Below are 19419 nucleotides of genomic sequence, written 5' to 3' on the forward strand. Positions count from 1 at the left end.
ACTATGAGAATTATAGTCTTAGCTATAAAAGCCAAATGAGGGAATTTAAATGGAAAATCAGTTTCCTTTTTATTTGACAAATTCCCTGTTTCAAGAGATTTTCTGTTCTCTTGGATGCCACTCGTATAGATTTAAAATGCTGTTTTATTTATTTATTTATTTTTATGTGTGTGTGTGTCTTTTTAGGGCCACACCCGCAGTATATGGAGATTCCCAAGCTAGGGGTCTAATCAGAGCTGTAGCCACAGGTATACACCATAGCCACAGCAATGCTAGATCTGAGCCGCGCCTGCAACCTACACCACAGCTCACGGCAATGCCAGATCCTTGACCCGCTGAGCGAGGCCAGAGATTGAACCCACAACCTCTTTGTTCCTAGTTGGATTCATTTCCACTATGCCACAATGGGAACTCCTATTTTTAGATTTTTTAAAAATTGTTATTTCCCCAATACAATTTTTTTCCTACTGTACAGCATGGTGACCCAGTTACACATACATGTATACATTCTTTTAAATTATAATTTAAAGGGATGTTAGTACATTTCCAAGGAGAAGCTAAAATTAGGCAGCAAGGTATAGCAGCCAGAGCTGTGTGTTGTGGAGGAGGAGCCTTGGGGCCCAATCCCAGTCCACCCTGGTCACTGTGTGATTCTGATGTGCGTTTTCACCTCTCTGTACCTTAGTCTTTTATCTATAAAATAGAGGTTTAAATAGAAAATATCTTAAAATCATTCCAGTACCAACATTCTATGGTTTAGTTAATATAAATTTAAGAAGAATTTTGATGAACTGAAGAAAACCATTTATTTTATTTTAAATTTAGTTTGACCATATATTATCTCAATGCTACTGCAAAGGGCCAGAAGGCAGCAAATTTGGATCTAAAAAAGAAGATGAAACAGGTAAGATGCAATTTATTTCAGAGAAATATTTATCTTTATTAACATCAAGTAGTAGAAAACACCAGGAAGTCTCATGTTCTTCTTCTTTCTATTTTTTATTGTGTAGCAAGCTTTGGAGAACAAATTGCGAAACAAGAAAATGGCAGCTGCACGAGCAGGTTAGAGCTACATTATGTTTGCACTCCCCCCACCACTACAAACAGTATACTCTTCGTTTTTTTTTTCTCTCCAAATGGGACATTTGATGCAGAGGGGCACTATTGACCTAGCAAGTCACCCTTTACTGTCCACCCTTTTCAGGCATCATATCCAGGAGATGTGGTTGTTTTCCAGTGGGAGAAAGAAAAGAGAAAGAACAAGTCACGAATATAAATGTAGCAGGAGTGGTAGAAAAGAGATCCTGCAAATTCATGGAAGATGAAGAAAACATCCATATAGTCATACAAATGGCAGATACGGATACAAAATCTCTTCTGCCCATTTTGACTATTTTTATACATAGAAAGATACACTTGGAAGATACTAATAGTATCCTCTGGGCTCACCACTATTGATTTCCCAGAGCCATCCCAAATTCATTGTCTCTTACTTTTTAACCTCCCTAATTTTTAAACTATTTGAATGAGTTATATTCCTGTTTGCCAAAATTACTGATGTGCTTTGCCCTCTGTGTAGGAAAGTGATGTCTAAGTTCGGTGGAAATCTTTTCCAACTCTTCCCTCATTCCTAACTCTAAAGCTCATTTATTAGTAGGGCTTCCCCGCAACCCCATATAATTAAAAAAAAAAAATACTCAACCCAAGTTAGTTGAAGTAGAAAAGAAATTTATTAGTTCACACGAAGGAACAAAAGAATGGTATGTAGGTCTTCTGATTATATTTTACTACAAATTTAGAAGCTATCAGGACTGAGCCCCATTTCTCTGTGGTTCTTTGAACACTACACTTCTTTTATGTTGTCTGACCATTATGGCAGCAAAAGTGATGCAGTGACTTTGAATGCCATGTCCTTGGGTTAGATTTGTCTTTTTTTTTTTTTTTTGTCTTTAAGCTACTTGTTTCTTAACTGCATTAAAAAATTTTTTTTCAGCTCTTGAAGAATGATTGACAAAACTGTAACACATTTAAAGTGTACAATGTGATAATTTGATATACATATACATTATGAAAAAATTCCCACCACCAGTTAATTAACACATTCATCATATCACATATTTACCTTTTTCTTTTTATTGGTGAGAACACAAAAGTTCTTCTCTTTTAGCAAATTTCATTTATACAATACAGCATTATCAATTATAGTCACATGTTATATATTAGATCCTCAGGCTTTATTCATCATATATCTAAAAGGTTTTGGATCCTTTTACCAGCCTCTCCCTATTTACCCAACACCTCGTGTCCCTGACAAGCATCATTCTACTCTCTGCTTCTTTTTTTTTTTTTTGAAATTTTTTAACTCAATGAATTTTATTACATTTATAGTTGTACAACAGTCATCACAACCCAATTTTACAGCATTTCCATCCCAAACTCCCAGCCCCATCCCTCTCCCCCTGCAGCCTAGCTCCTTTGGAAACCATAAGTTTTTCAAAGTCTGTGCGTCAGTATTTGTTCTGCAAAGTTCTAAATCTTTTTTTTAGATTCCACATGTATGTGATAGCATATGATGTTGGTGTCTCACTGTCTAACTTCACTTAGCATGATAATTTCTAGGTCCATCCATGTTGTTGCAAATGCCATTATTTCATTCCTTTTTATGGCTGAGTCATATTCTATTATGTATGTGAGCCACATCTTCTTTATCCACTCCTCTGTCAATGGATATTAAGGTTGCCACCATGTCTTGGCTATTGTAAATGGTGCTGCAATGAACATTGCAGTAAATGTATCTTTTTGAGTCATGGTTTTCTCTGGCTAGATGCCCAGGAATAGAATTGCGGGATCAAATGGTAATTCTATTTTTAGTTTTTTGAGGAATCTCCATACTGTTTTCCACAGTGGTCACACCAATATGCATTCCCACCAACAGTGTAAGAGGTTTCCCTTTTCTCCACACCCTCTCCAGCATTTATTGTTTGCAGACTTTTTAATGATGGCCGTTCTGGCTGGCGTAAGGTGGTACCACATAGTGGTTTTTTTGATTTGCATTTTTCTAATAATGAGTGATGTTGAACATCTTTTCATGTGTTTTTTGGCCATCTGCATGTCTTCTTTGGAGGACTGTATGTTTAGATCTTCTGCCCATTTTTTGATGGGGTCTTTAGGTTTTTTTGGTATTGAGCTACAGGAGGTGTTGATAAATTTTGGAGATTATTCCCTTGTCAGTTGCTTCATTTGCAAATATTTTCTCCCATTCTGTGGGATGTCTTTTCATTTTGTTTAGGGCTTCCTTTGCTGTGCAGAAACTTTTAAGTTTGATTAAGTCCCATTTGTTTATTTTGTTTTTACTGTCATTACACTAGGAGGTGGATCTGAGAAGATATTGCTGCAGTTTATGTCGGAGAATGGTTGGCCTATGTTTTTCTCTAAGAGTTTTATGGTATCCGGTATTATATTTAGGTCTTTAATCCATTTTGAGTTTATTTTTGTGTATGATGTTAGGAAGTGTCCTAACTTCATTCTTTTATATGTGGCTGTCCAGTTTTTCCAGCACCACTTATTGAAGGGACTGTCTTTTCTCCATTGTATACTCTTGCCTCCTTTGTCATAGACTAGTTGACTATAGGTGTATGGGTTTAATTCTGGACTTTCTGTCCTGTTTCACTGTCTGTATTTCTGTTTTTGAGCCAGGACCATACTGTTTTGATGACTGTAGCTTTGTAGTAGGGTCTGAAGTCAGGATCTTGATTCCTCCAGCTCCATTTTTATTTCTCAGGATGTCTTTGGCTATTCTGGGTCTTTTGTGCTTCCAAACAAACTTTAAAATGTTTTGTTTTAGTTCTGTGAACAATGTCCTTGGTAATTTGATAGGGATTTCTTTGAATTTGTAGGTTGTCTTTGGTAGTGTAGTCATTTTGACAATATTAACTCTTCAAATCCACGAGCATGGTATATCTTTCCATCTATTTGTGTCATCTTTAATTTATTTCTTCAGTGTGTTATAGTTTTCAGAGTACAGGTCTTTTGTCTCTTTAGGTAGGTTTATTCCTAAGTATTTTCTTCTTCTTGATGTGATGGCAAATGGGATTGTTTCCTTAATTTCTCTTTCTGATCTTTCATTGTTAGCATATAGAAATGCAATCTATTTTTGTATATTAATTTTTGTATCCTGTAACTTTGCCAAATTCATGGATGAGCTCTAATAGTTTTCTGGTAGAGTCTTTAGGATTTTCTAGGTATAGTATCATGTCATCTGCAAACAGTGTTAGTTTTACTCTTTCTTTCCAACTTGGATTCCTGTTATTTATTTTTCTTCTCTGATTGCCATGGCTAGGACTTCCAAAACTATGTTGAAGAGTAGTGGCAAGAGCGGACATCCTTGTCTTGTTCCTAATCCTAGAGGGAATTTTTTTATCTTTTCACAATTGAGAATGATGTTGGCTGTGGGTTTGTCATATGTGACCTTTATTATGTTGAGGCAGGTTCCCTCTATGCCCACTTTCTGAAAGGTTTTTATCAGAAATGTTTGTGGATTTTGTCAGAAGCTTTCTCTGTGTCTATTGAGAGAATCATATAGTTTTTATTCTTCAGTTTGTTAATGTGGTGTGTCACACTGATTGATATGCAGATATTGAAAAATCCTTGCATCCCTGAGATAAATCCCACTTGGTCATGATGAACAATCCTTTTAATGAACTGTTGGATGAGGTTTGCTAGTATTTTGTTGAGGATTTTTGCATCGATGTTCATCGGTGACATAGGCCTGTAGTTTTCTTTTTTTGTGGTATCTTTGTCTGGTTTTGGTATCAGGGTGATAGTGGCCTCATAGAATGAGTTTGGGAGTGTCCCTTCCTCTGCAATTTTCTGAAATAGTTTCAGAAGGAGAAGTGTTAGCTCTTCTCTAAATGTTTGAAAGAATTCACCTGTGAAGCCATCTGGTCCTGAACCTTTGTTTGTTGGAAGTTTTTAAATCACAGTTTCAATTTTAGCACTTGTGATTGGTCTGTTCATCTTTTTTATCTCATCTTGGTTTAATCTTGGAAGATGGTACTTTTCTAAGAATTTGTCCATTTTTTCTAGATTGTCCATTTTATTGGCATATAGTTTCTTGTAGTAGTCTCTTAAGATCCTTTGTATTTCTGTGATGTCCATTGTAACTTAGTTTCATTTCTAGTTTTATTGATTTGAGTCCTCTCTCTTTTTTTTCTTGATAAGTCTGTCTAAGGGTTTATCAATTTTGTTGATCTTTTAAAAGCACCAGCTCTGAGTTTTATTGATCTTTTCTATAGTTTTATTTGTTTTTATTTCATTTATTTCTGCTCTGATCTTTATGATTTCTTTCCTTCTGCTAACTTTGGATCTTGTCTGTTCTTCTCTCTAGTTGCTTCAGGTATAAAGTTAGGTTGTTTATTTGAGCTTTTCTTGTTTCCTGAGGTAGGCTTGTATTACTATAAACTTCCCCCTTAGAACTGCTTTTGGTGCATCCCATAGGTTTTGGATTGTTGTGTCCTTATTGTCATTTGCTTCTAGGTATTTTTTAATTTCTTCTTTGATTTCTTCAGTGATCCATTGGTTGTTTAGTAGCATGTTGTTTAGTATCCATGTGTTTGTGTTTTTTTTTTTGCAGTTTTTTTTCTTGTTGATTTCCAGTCGTATAGTGTTGTGGTTGGCAAAGATGCTTGATATGATTTCAGTTTTTTTAAATCTCCTGAGGCTTGATTTGTGGCCAAGAATGTGATCAATCCTAGAGAATTCTCCATGTGCACTTGAGAAGAATGTGTATTCTGCTGCTTTAGGATGGAATGTTCTATAAATATCTATTACGTCCATCTGATATAATGCATCCTTTAAGGCCTGTTGATTTTCTGTCTGGATGATCTGTCCATTGCTGTGAGTGGGGTGTTAAAGTCCCCCGCTATTATTGTGTTATTGTCAATTTCTCCTTTAAAAGGTTGTTAACAGTTGTCTTATATATTGATGTGATCCTATGTTGGGTGCATACATGTTTATAATCATTACATCTTCTTGGATTGATCCTTTGATAATTATGTAATGTCCTTCTTTGTCTCTTATATAACTCTTTAAGATCTATTTTTGCTGATATGAATATTGCTACTCCACTTTTCTTTTGATTCCCATTTTCATGGAATATTTTTTTCCATCCTCTTTCAATTTGTATGTGTCCTTAGAACTGAAGTTGGTCTCTTGAATGCAGCAAGTATATGGGTCTTGTTTTTGTATCAATTCAACAAGTCTGTGTCTTTTGGTTGTGGCATTTAGTCCATTTACATTTAATGTAATTATTGAGGGAGCAAGGCAAGATGGCAGAAGAGTAAGAGGACATGCTCACTCTCTCCCACAAATACATCAAAAAAAAAAAAACACATCTACATGTAAAACAACTCACACAGGACATCAACTGAATGCTGGTAGAAGAACTTAAACTTCCAAAAGGGGCAAGAAACTCTTGACATAACTGGGTAGAACAAAAGAAAAAAAAAGAAATCAGGATGGGACAAATATTCTTGAGAGGGAGCTGTGAAGGAGAAAGGCAACCCACACCCTTGGAAGCCACCTAAACCTACGGAAAGATCAGTGGAGTCAGAGGGATTTCCACGATGCCAAGGAAAGCACAAGAGCAGGTCTGAGAACTGAAAAACAGTGTGAGAGAAGCACACATCATCTGAACCACTGGTACAGACACCACAGTCTGAGAAGCTTGGGTCAGGGCTGGGTGCTGAGACCTAGACTCCAGAGGTCAGTCCCTGGGAGTGGGCTGGGGTTGGTGGTGTGGAGACAGCCTAAGAGTCTAGAGAGTGGTGCAGCATGAGCAGGGGTAGTGGTACACTAATGGCTGGGGAGTGGAAAGCCATGGAAAAGGGAACCTGGGAGAAGATCCAGACCCACAGGAGAGATAAGGCACCTTTGTTGGGGAGGGGAGAGGAGAAGGGGCAGGCCACCGCCATAAAAATCTCCTTATGCCCCAGCTTACGTGCACTTGCCCCCACCATTGCAGAGGGCGGAGCATCTGGCACAGCACCCCGCTCTGTGGGAAGTGTAGAAGTGGCTCTCTGGGCCATGCCCCCCACCTGTGAGAAACTGGAGCCAACCTGACCCAGGAGAAGCCTCGAGCCTTAGCAGTGCTCCGGGCCCTGACCCAGGGAAAGCACTGCACCATACCGCATAGCTCCAGGCTGCCACACACTGCCCCACAAGAAGCTGCGCACCAGGTTGCAGGGATCTGGGCCCTACCCTGACCTGGGGATAGCCCTATGCCACTCCACAGAGCTCCAGACCACCTTGCCTACCTCACAGAAAGCCGTGTGCTGCTTGGCAGCACTCTGGGACTTGCCTTGACCCACGAGAAGCCATGTGCTGCTTTGCAGTGCTCCAAATGTGCTCTGGGCCCTGCCTTTACTGGCGAGAAGCCATGCACCACTTTGCAGCACTCTGGGCATGCTCCAGGCCCTGCCTCAACCTGTAAGAAGCCACAGACTGCTTTGCAGTACTCTGGGTCTGCCCCTACCGGGTGAAAGCCAAGCACCCCACTCCGCATAGCTCCAGGCTGCCTTGACCTGCCCTGCCAGAAGCTGTGCAGTGTTTTGGATTGCTCCAGGCCACCTCTCCCCACAGGAAGCTGCACTATCCAACCTAGATTGTGCCTCTCAGGTGCAACCCCTCATGACCAGAAGGCACTTGTTGGCCCACCTCAGACCTGGTGTCTCCAACAGTGGGAAGCCCGTTGCTAGCCCATGGTGGACCAGACCTACAGGTGGTGGGAGCAAACCACCACAATTATCCCTGAGTCCAGAAATGGGTGTGGCCTACCACAGCTAGGGATACCTGAACAAAAATCACTTGCAGCCACAACCACTTCAGAAGGCATCACAGAGAAGGACACTGCAATGGAACACTATCTCATGTTACTCTCAATCTCCCAGTAGCACACACAAACACTGCAGCTTCCACTGCCAAATGTTCTGGAAGGGGCCCAGACCCTTGATCACTGTCCTTCCTAGGAACCTGCAACTAAGAGTGCCTTGTTCAGCACATTGAGTGGGGGCTAAGCAGGACCAGGTGCTTCTTGCATGATTTACAGGTGGCGGGGGCAAACCACCACAGTTATCTTTGGCTCAGAGGTGGCAGTGGCCTGACACCACTAGGGATTGGTGAACAGGCACAACTTGCATCCCCATTCACCTCAAGGACATCACAGAGGAAGGCATTGTGACCAAATCAACTATTGGTGCTTGTGCACCCTTGCGAACATACCGGCCCTGCTGCTGCCAATGCTGAATGTTCAGGGCAGTACCCATATCTCAGATCTCTATCACTTCCCAGGATCCTACAACTAGGAAAAGCCTCTGCAGCACCTCCTATGTAAGCGAAGTAAGACGGATCACTTCATACATGGTCTAAAGGTGGCAGAGGCAAACCACTGCAATTATCACAGAAGCTGGAGATGATCATGGCCCACTCCTACTAGGGGTCCCTGAATAGGTACCACCTGTGGTTTCGGTCACCTCAAAGGTGGGCATTGCAATAAAATACAATCCTTTATTGGTCTCACTCCTGGAACTCATGCATCCTTCTGCAGCTACAGCCAAAATATCTGGTCACCTTTCAGATCCTTCTAGAGCTCATTACCACTGCCCAGGGCCCTGCAAATAGGAGTAAGGTGTGCTACCTTCCTGCAGGTCCCTGCTTCTGTTGACAGCCCAACAAACAGGGACTGAATGCTGGCCCTACCCATTTCCCCCTTCTCCCTGAAAATACACAGGGCATCCTGGGGATAACAGACTGCTCACGCTAAAGAAAGAGACAGCAAGGATTCAAACTCCCATGCCAAAAAAAAACCCCCAAAAAACAAAAAACCCTCCCTCCAAAAATACAAAGGGGTATTTTTGCTTAGAAATTGACTTATAACACTACAGGTTGGATTACCCAAATTCACAGAAAAAAAAACAAACAAAAACACAAGCTAGATGAAGAAGCTCAGAAACCATTCCCAGTTAAAACAACAGGAGAACTCACTTAAAGCAGTTAACAATGAAATAGACCTTTGCAGTCTGACAGACTTTGAGTTCAAAAGGGAAATAGTGAAAATACTGAAGGAATTAAGAGAGGATATGAATAATAATGCAGATTCCCTCAGAAAGGAACTAGAAAATATAAGGAGAAGCCAAGAAAAACTAGAAAATTCATTTGCAGAGCTACAAACTGAACTAAAGGCAATAAAGACCAGAATGAATAATGCAGAGGAATGAATTAGTGACATGGAAGATAGAATAATGCAAATCACCCAAACAGGACAGCAGACAGAAAACCAAATGAAGAAACATAAAAGCAATATAAGAGACCTATGGGATAATATAAAGCAGGCCAATCTACACATAATAGGAATTCCAGAAGGAAAAGAGAATGAAAAGGGGATTGAAAATGTATTTGAAGAAATGGCTGAAAACTTTCTAAATCTAAAAAAACCTGATATTAAGATACAGGAAGCACAGAGGGCCCCAAACAAGATGAACCCAAGCAGGCACACACCAAGACATATTATAATAAAAATGGCAAAAGTTAAAGAGAGGATTCTAAAGGCAGCAAGAGAAAAGCAAAGCGTTAATTATAAGGGAACTTCCATAAGGCTATCAGCTGATTTCTCTACAGAAATACTACAGGCCAGGAAGGAGTGGCAAGATATATTTAAAGCACTGAAAGGAAAAAATGTGCAACCCAGAATACTCTATCCAGCAAGAATATCATTTAATATAGAAGGGGAAATAAAAAATTTCTCCAACAAACAAAAGCTAAAATAGTATATAAATACAAAACCCATTCTAAAAGAAATACTGAAAGGGCTTCTCTGAATTAAAAAAAAAAAACAAAAAAAGGAGGAAAATCTAGGGTGGAAGAAACCACAATTGGAAAGCAGTCACTTCAATAAGCCAGCATACTGATCTAAACATGAAGATGTTAAAAGAAAAAGAAAAAAAAATCAAATTCATAAAATGTGGGCAAGGGAAGTAAGAAAAATTAGATTCTTTTTCATTTTTTTTTAAAGATGTGATTGAGCCTATTGATTATCAGGCTAAAGCAAGCAGATACAGGAAGGGGTTAACATACTTAAAAAACAGGGCAACCACAAATCAAAACTGGACATTACATTCACAAAAACTGAAAAGTATTCAAACAGAAAATAAATGGAAATCATCCAACCAAAAAAAGAAGGAGAAACATAGAATCAACTGGAAAACAAGCTTCAAAATGGCAATAAATACATATTTATCAATAATCACCTTTTTTTTGTGTGTGTGTGTTTTTGCTATTTCTTGGGCCGCTCCTGCGGCAGATGGAGGTTCCCAGGCTAGGGGTCTAATCGGAGCTGTAGCCACCGGCCTATGCCAGAGCCACAGCAACACGGGATCCGAGCCGCATCTGCAACCTACACCACAGCTCACGGCAACACCAGATCAGATCGTTAACCCACTGAGCAAGGCCAGGTATTGAACCCGCAACCTCATGGTTCCTAGTCGTCAATAATCACCTTAAATGTCAATTTGCTCCAATCAAAAGACACAGAGTGGCAGATTGGATTAAAAAGCAAAAACCTTCAATCTGCTGCCTACATGAGACGCACCTTAGGGCAAAGGACACTTATAGATTGAAAGTGAAGGAATGGGAAGAGATGTTTCATGCCAGTGGACCAGAGAGGAAAGCAGGAGTTGCAATGCTCATAGCAGACAAAATAGACTTTAAAACAAAGTTCATAAAGAAAGACAAAGATGGACACTATTTAATGGCAAAAGGATCCATTCGAGAAGGGGATATTACAATCATCAATATGCATGCCCCTAATATAGGAGCACCCAGATACCTACCACAAATATTAACTGACATAAAAGGAGAAATTGATGGGAATACAATCATAGTAGGAGACTTTAACATCAATGGACAGAACTTCTAAACAGAAAATCAATAAAGCAACAGAGATTCTAAAGGAAACAATAGAAAAGTTAGACTTAATTTACATTTTCAGGACATTACATCCAAAAAAAAAATCAGGATATACCTTCTTCTCAAGTGCACATGGAACATTCTCAAGAATTGATCATATATTGGGGCACAAAGCTAGCCTCAATAAATTTAAGAGTATAGAAATTATTTCAAGTATCTTCTCTGACCACTATGGCATGAAACTAGAAATCAACCACAGGGAAAGAAATGAGAAAAAACCTACTACATGGAGACTAAACATCATGCTACTTAAAAACCAGTGGGTCAATGAGGAAATCAAGAAGAAAATTAAAAAATACCTCCACCATCACCCTAATTCCATGCCACCATCACTCTAATTCCAAAAACAGACAAAGATACCACCAAAAAAGAAAACTAGGCCAATATCTTTGATGAATATAGACACAAAAATTCTCAACAAAATTTTAGCCAACCAAATCCAACAACATATCAAAAAGATCATATACCACGACTAGATGGGATTCATCCCAGGTGCACAAGGATGGTTCAATATATGTAAATCAATCAACGTCAAAAACCACATTAACAAAAGAAAAGTCAAAACCCACATGATCATCTCAATAGATGCAGAAAAAGCATTTGACAAAGTCCAACATCCATTCATAATCAAAACTCTTACCAAAGTGGGTATAGAGGGAACATACCTTAACATAATCAAAGACATTTACAACAAACCTACAGCAAATATAATACTCAATGGAGAAAAGCTGAAAGCCTTCCCACTAAAACCTGGAACAAGACAAGGATGTCCACCCTCACCCCTGTTATTCAACATAGTACTGGAAGTCCTAGCCATAGCCATCAAACAAACAAAAGAAATAAAAGGCATCCAAAAAGGAAGAGAAGAGGTAAAACTGTCACTGTATGCAGATGACATGATACTATACATAGAAAACCCTAAGGACTCAACCCAAAAACTACTTGAACTGATCAACAAATTCAGCAAAGTAGCAGGATATAAGATTGACATTCAGAAATCAGTCGCATTTCTGTATACAAACAGTGAAATATTAGAAAAGGAATACAAAAATACAATACCTTTTAAAATTGCACCCCTCAAAAAATCAAATACCTGGAAATATACCTGACCAAGGAGGTAAAGGACTTATATGCCAAGAACTATAAAACATTAATCAAGGAAATTAAAGAAGATGTAAAGAAATGGAAAGATATTCCATGCTCCTGGGTAGGAAGAGTTAATATTGTAAAAATGGCCATAGTACCCAAAGCAATCTACAGATTCAATGCAATCCATATCAAATTACCCATGACATTTTTCACAGAACTAGAACAAACAATCCAAAAATTTATATGGAACCACAAAAGACCCAGAATTGCCAAAGCAATCCTGAGAAACAAAAACCAAGCAGGAGGCATCTCTCTCCTAGACTTCAGGCAATATTACAAAGCCACAGTCATCAAGACAGTGTGGTACTGGTACAAAAACAGACCTTCAAGCCAGTGGAACAGAATAGAGAACCCAGAAATAAATCCAGACACTTACAGTCAATTAATCTTTGACAAAGGAGGCAAGAACATAAAATGGGAAAAAGACAGTCTTTTCAGTAAATATTGCTAGGAAACCTGGACAGCTGCACACAAATCAATGAAACTAGAATACACCCTCACACCATGCATGAAAATAAACTCAAAATGACTGAAAGACTTAAATATAAGACAAGACATCATCAAACTCCTGGAAGAGAACATAGGCAAAATATTCCCTGACATCAACCTTACAAATGTTTTCTTGGGTCAGTCTCCAAAAGCAACAAAAATAAAAGCAAAAATAAACCAATGGGACCTTATCAAACTGACAAGATTTTGCACAGCAAAGGAAGACAAAAATAAAAAAGACAACTTACATAATGGGAGAAAAAACTTTCAAAGATGCAACTGACAAGGGCCTAATCTGTAAAATAATACAAACAACTTATACAACTCAACAGCAAAAAAGCCAACAACCCAATTGAAAGATGGGAAAGGACCTGAATAGACATTTCTCCAAGGAAGATATACGGATGGCCAACAAGCACTTGAAACAATGCTCAACATCACTGATTATTAGAGAAATGCAAATCAAAAGTACCACGAGATACCACCTCACACTGGTCAGAATGGCCATCATTAATAAGTCCACAGATAACAAATGCTGGAGGGGTTGTGGAGAAAAGGGAACCCTCCTGCACTGTTGGTGGGAATGTAACTGGTACAGCCACTATGGAGAATAGTATGGACATATTTAGAAAACTATACATAGAACTACCATATGACCCAGCAATCCTACTCTTGGGCATATATCCAGACAAAACTTATCTTGAAAAAGACACATGCACCCTCATGTTCATTGCAGCACTATTCACAATAGCCAGGACGTGGAAACAACCCAAATGTCCATCAACAGATGATTGGATTCGGAAGAGGTGGTATATATACACAATGGAATACTACTCAGCCATAAAAAAGAACAAAATAATGCCATCTGCAGCAACATGGATGGAACTAGAGACTCTCATCCTGAGTGAAGTAAGTCAGAAAGAGAAAGACAAATACCATATGATATCACTATTATCACATATATTAGGTAATATTACGGCACAAAGGATCCTTTCCACAGAAAAGAATATCATGAACTTGCAGAATAGACTTGTCGTTGCCAAGGGGTAGGGGAGGGACTGGGAGGGACTGGGAACTTGGGGTAGTTAGATGCAGAATATTGCCTTCAGGATGGATTAGCAATGGGATCCTTCTGTGTAGCACTGGGAACTCTGTCTAGTCAGTTATGATGGAACACATAATGTGAGAAAAAAGAATGTATACATGTATGTGTAACTGGGTTTCTATACTGTACAGTAGAAATAATATATATATATATATAAAGAAATACAAAAATTAATTATTGATATATATGTTCTTATTGCCATTTTATTAACTGTTTTGGATTTGTTTTTGTTGGTCTTTTTTTTTCCTTTCTTCTCTTGTCTTGTGGTTTGATGCCTATCTTTAGTGTCGTGTTTGTATTGCTTTTTCTTATTTGTGTGTGTATCAATTGTAGATTTTTGGTTTTCAGTTTCCCTTAAGTTTTTATATAGGGGTCTATATATGTACAAGATTGTTTTAAGTTGTTGATCTTAATTGCAAATCCTCTCCAGTGTTGTGCATTTGTAACCTCCTCTTCTCATGATTTCTGATTTTGGTAGCATATCTGTGTGTGAATGATTTCCTACCTTTACTATTTGTATGTCTTTACTGGTGAGCCTTGTCATTTGTAATATTCTTGTTTCTAGTGGTGGCCTTTTCCTTTCCACCTTGAGAAGTTCCTTTAGTATTTGTTGTAAAGCTGGTTTAGTGGTGCTGAATTCTCTTAGCCTTTGCTTGTCTGTAAAGCTTTTGATTTCTTCAAATCTGAATGAGAGCCTTGTTGGATAGAGTGATCTTGGTTAGAGATTTTCTCTTTTCACCACTTCACAAGTATATCATGCCACTCCCTTCTGGCCTGCAAAGTTTCTGCTGAAAAATCTGCCGATAACATAATTGGGGTTCCCTTGTGTGTTATTTGTTTCTTTTCTCTAGCTGCTTTCAGTATTTTCTCTTTGTCTTTAATTTTGGTCAGTTTGATTAATATGTATCTTGGGGTATTCCTCCTTGGGTTTATTTTATATGGTACTTGTTGTGTGTCCTGGATTTGAGAGAGTGATTCCTTTCCCATGCTAGGGAAGTTTTCAGCTATTATCTCTTTTCTCTGGCCCTTTCTTTCTCTCCTCTCCTTCTGGCTCCCCTATAATATGGATGTTGGTGTGTTTAATGTTGTCCCAGAGTTCTCTTAGACTATCTTCATTTCTTTTCAATCTTTTTTCTCTTTTCTGTTCTGCATCGGTTATTTCCACTAGTCTGTCCTCCACTTCACCTATTCATTCTTCTGATTCCTCTATTCTGCTGTTGGTTGCCTCTAATGAATTTTTTATTTCAGTTATTGTATTTTGCATCTATGCTTGCTTAATCTTTAAATCTTGTATTTCTTTGTACAAAGTTTCTTGTAATTCATCAATCATTGCTTCCAATTTATCTCTAAGATCTTGAATCATCTTTTCTATCATCAGTCTGAAGTCTTTTTCATGGAGGTTGGTAATCTCCAGATTGCTTAGTTGTTTTTCTGTTTTTTTTTTTTTTCTTGCTCCCTTGTCTGAGTCACAGTTCTCTGCCTCTTCATTTTATAGAGATTTTTGGTGTGGTTCTTTTTTTGCAGACTGTTAGAGTTGTAGCCTCTTGCTTCTGATGTCTGCACCCCTTGTGGCTGAAGATGGTACATGGGCTTGCTTTAGGCTTCCTAATGGGAAGGACTGGTGCCTGCCCATTGGTAGATGGAGCTGAGTCTTACCCCTCTGGTGGATGGGGCTTTGTCTCTGTGTGAGATTGGAGGTGGCTGTGTGCCTGGGGGGGGTTCTTTAGGCAGCCTTTTTGCTGATGGGTGGGGCTGTGTTCTCACCTGGATTATTGTTTGGCCTGGGGCTTTTCAGCCCTGATGGGTAGGACCACATTTTTCCAAAATGGCCACCTCTAGAGGAGCACTTGCTATTGATTATTCCCAAGACCTTTGCCTCCAATGTCCTTTACCCACAATGAGCCACAGTCACTGCCTGTTTTCCCAGGAGATCTTCCAAGAACCACAGTGAGGTCTGATTCAGATTCCTATGAATTCTCTGCTTTTCCCTCGGACCCAGTGCGCATGAAAGCCTTTGTGCACCTTTCAAGAACAAGGTCTCTGTTTCTCCCAGTCCCATGGAGCTCCTGTACACAAGCCTCACTGGCACTTAATGCCAAATGCTCTGGGGGTTCCTTCTCCCAATGCCAGATCCCCATTAAGGAGTTCCCATCATGGCATAGTGGAAATGAATCCAACTGGGAACCATGAGGTTGTGGGTTCAATCCTTGGCCTTGCTCAGTGGGTTAAGGATCTGGCATTGCTGTGAGCTGGGGTGTAGGTCACAGATGTGGCTTGAATCTAGCATTACTGTGCTTCTGGCATAGGCCAGCAGCTACAGCCTTGATTTAACCCCTAGCCTGGGAGCCTCCACATACTGCAGGTGTGGCCCTAAAAAGCCAAAAAAAAAAAAAGGCTGAGTAATATTATGTTGTGTGTGTGTATATATGTAATGCTGCATTGGCATAGGAATACAGATTATTTAATTTCCTTTAGCTATCAATTCAGAAGTGGGAGTGCTGGATTATATGGTAGTTCTATTCTCAATTTCTTACAGACCCTCTATACTGTTTTGAATAGTGGCTCAACTAACTTACATTCCAAACAGTACACATGGGTTCCCTTTTCCCCTTGTCTTTATCAGCATTTTCCATCTCTTGCCTTTTTGATACTAGACATTTTGATATTCATGAAGTGATACCTCACTGTGGTTTTGATTTGTGTTTTTCTGATGACTCATGATTTTGAACACCTTTTCGTGTACCTTTTGGCCATCTGTCTTCTTTGGAAAACTGTCTATTCATATCCTTTGACCATTTTTAAATTGGTTTATTTTATTATTATTATCTTTTTTGCTATTGAGTTATATAAGTTCCTTGTATATTTTGGAACATTAACCCCTTATCAGATATGTGGTTTGTAATTTCTTTCCATTCTTTAGTTTGCCTGTTAATTTTATTTATGGTTTCCTTTGTCGTGCAGAAGCTTTTTGGTTGATTGTAGTCCCATTTGTTTCTCTTTGCTTTTGCTGCCTTTTCTATCAGTGTCAAATCAAAAAAATTACTGCCAGGACAATGCGAAGGGCTTTTTCCTCTGTTTTCTTCTAGGAGTTTTATGCATTAAGATCTTATATTCAGGTCTTTAATCTTTTTGAGTTGATTCTTGTTTATGGTATAAGGTTTCATTCTTTTGCATGTGGATATCCAGTTTTCCCAGCATCATTTATTGAGTAGATTATCCATTTTTCTGTATATTCTTGGTGCTTTGTCAAAAATTAACTGACTGTATATGTGTGTGTTTATTTTTGGGCTCTCTATTCTATTGCATTGATCTTTTTGTCTGTTTTTATGCAAACAGAAATGAGAAAGTGTGATGCCTCCAGCTTTGTTCTTCTTTCTCAAAATTGCTTTGGTTATTTGGTGATTATTTTGTGGTTCTTTATGAACTCTAGGATGTTTTTTTTTTTCTATTGCTGTGAAAAATGCCATTGGAATTTTGATAGGGACTGCACTGAGTCTGTAGTTTGCTTTGGGAAGTATGCACATTTTCACAATATTAATTCTTCTAATCATTAACATGGAATATCTTTCTATTTGTGTTTTAATCATTTATTAAAGACATTTATTTTTGTCTTCTTCAACCATTGCATAATTACCTTCTATCTTATTACACTTTTTGGTTCAAGATCTATTTTGTCAGATAGAAATAGAGCTACCTATGCTTTTGATTTCCATTTGCATAAAATATTTTTTCATCCTTTCACTTTCAGTCTATGTGTGTCATTAAAGCTGAAGTAAGTCTCTGCTGGGCATGATATAGTTGGAAGCATATGTCACACATATCTGCTGCAGAGCTTTTGTATTTGCTTTAGATTGGGACTACAACTTGATGTTTGCAGATGAGTATTAGAATAGTGAATGAAATGTTCTGATTTCTAAGATGTGAATTCTAGTTAAGGAATATTGTCTTAAATAATGATATAATGTTATCACATGGTTTTTATTTGGTATTTTCCCATAATTTGTTTAAAGATATATATAATCTTTATGAAGGCAGAGACTATATCTTACTTATAGTTGCTTCTTTAGGACTTAAATATAAGACCCGATATGTAATAGTCACTCAATAAATATCTACTGAACACATACTAGACAATGAGGAATTCTTACATTGGAAAACTTTGAAAGGAATAAATTTCTTTCTTTTTCTTCTTTTTTTTTTTTGTCTTTTTACCATTTCTAGGGCCGCTCCCATGGCATATGGAGGTTCCCAGGCTAGGGGTCTAATCGGAGCTGTAGCCGCTGGCCAACACCAGAGCCACAGCAACGCGGGATCCAAGCTGTGTCTGCAACCTACACCACAGCTCATGGCAATGCTGGATCCTAACCCACTGAGCAAGGCCAGGGATCGAACCTGCAACCTCATGGTTCCTAGTCGGATTCGTTAACCACTGAGCCATGACAGAAACTCCAGGAATAAATTTCTATATTAATTACATAAACAGTAATGAGCAGAAATTTTTCCTCCTGTCTTTAGAATTTGTGAGGATTTTGTAAAATAAGAGATAACAAAAGTTTGGAATATAAAAACTTTAGGTATTATGGCACCATGAAGCACATTTGGAAGATAGAGATTTCAGGCCACCTCAAGCAAAACCCTTAAGCACTCTTAAGGCTCAATTTTCATTTACTTCTTCATCTTCTTTCTCCATCTGTCTGTCCATCTGTCTCTCTCTCTCCCTATTTATTCATTTATTTCAATTTTACTTTTTTTTGAACAGCTGCAGCTGCTGGCAGCCAGTAACAGTCACAGATATCCTGGAGGCCCAGAAGTACTCCTCATCATGCTGTTTGAAACCAGTAATTTATGTGAAGGCCCTGAAAACAAATATGTGGAGTTGCTATTTCTCTGTTCTAAACCTGATGGATTATCAAGGTTATTTGCTGGTCAATCAAGACATCACCTGTCCTAGTTAGGAAAGAAGGTCCTTTACCTTATTCTGAATTAAGCATTTATTCCCGCACTACCACTTTCTCCCCTGAGCCAGTCCCCTGACATTTTCTTCAATGAATTTTGTGTGTGTGATGCAGCAGTACAGGTAACTGGCTTACTTATAACCTTTTACGTATATGGACTTTCATTTTATACATTTATTCTGCCTTAGTTTTCTTAGCCAGGGAACAGGAATATTTCACCCTCTTTTTTTCTTCTAAGTTCAGAAATATCTTCATAAAGTATTTTTATAATCATTCATCTACTCATTTTTTTGAAATTAACATCATTTTCCTTTTTCATTCTTTTTCCCCATCCATGGTCCCCACAAACATGTACTCAAACTCTTTTTATTTGCTGCTGGACTCTGTATGAAAAGTTAAGGGCTTTTTAGAAGAAAAATCATATGTAAATTAGGGGCTTGATATGCACTGGGTTGCAGGTCTCTCACCTTAAGGAGATACATGGGTTTTAGACAACTCTTTATAAGCTAAAAAAAAAAAAAAAAAGACTTCATAAGTGATTATTACTCCATCACAGTCTGATCATGACCTCATTGTATCTCCTGAGCTTATATTCTGATATTCTATACTTATTCTTTGCTTTTTTGTTAAGGTTATGAAAACATATTTTATGGGGGTGGGGGCTTTAGTTTATAGATATATTTGAGCATTATTATTTAAAGT

The 19419-nt window shown here is 38.4% G+C and overlaps 1 protein-coding gene across 1 annotated transcript in view; it reads left to right on the forward strand.

Annotated features, from left to right (window-relative positions):
- The window catches only part of TMC1 (transmembrane channel like 1), a 159391-nt gene extending 140461 nt beyond the window's left edge, over positions 1 to 18930 (forward strand). The window contains exons 18-20 of the mRNA XM_047769233.1: positions 826 to 904; positions 1011 to 1062; positions 18522 to 18930. Coding sequence (XP_047625189.1) covers positions 826 to 904; positions 1011 to 1062; positions 18522 to 18544 — 154 coding nt within the window. The 3' untranslated portion in view covers positions 18545 to 18930. The remainder of the gene's footprint in view (positions 1 to 825; positions 905 to 1010; positions 1063 to 18521) is intronic.
- Positions 18931 to 19419: the final 489 nt, after the last annotated feature.

Source organism: Phacochoerus africanus, chromosome 2, assembly GCF_016906955.1.
Source record: "Phacochoerus africanus isolate WHEZ1 chromosome 2, ROS_Pafr_v1, whole genome shotgun sequence".
NCBI classification, from domain to species: domain Eukaryota; kingdom Metazoa; phylum Chordata; class Mammalia; order Artiodactyla; family Suidae; genus Phacochoerus; species Phacochoerus africanus.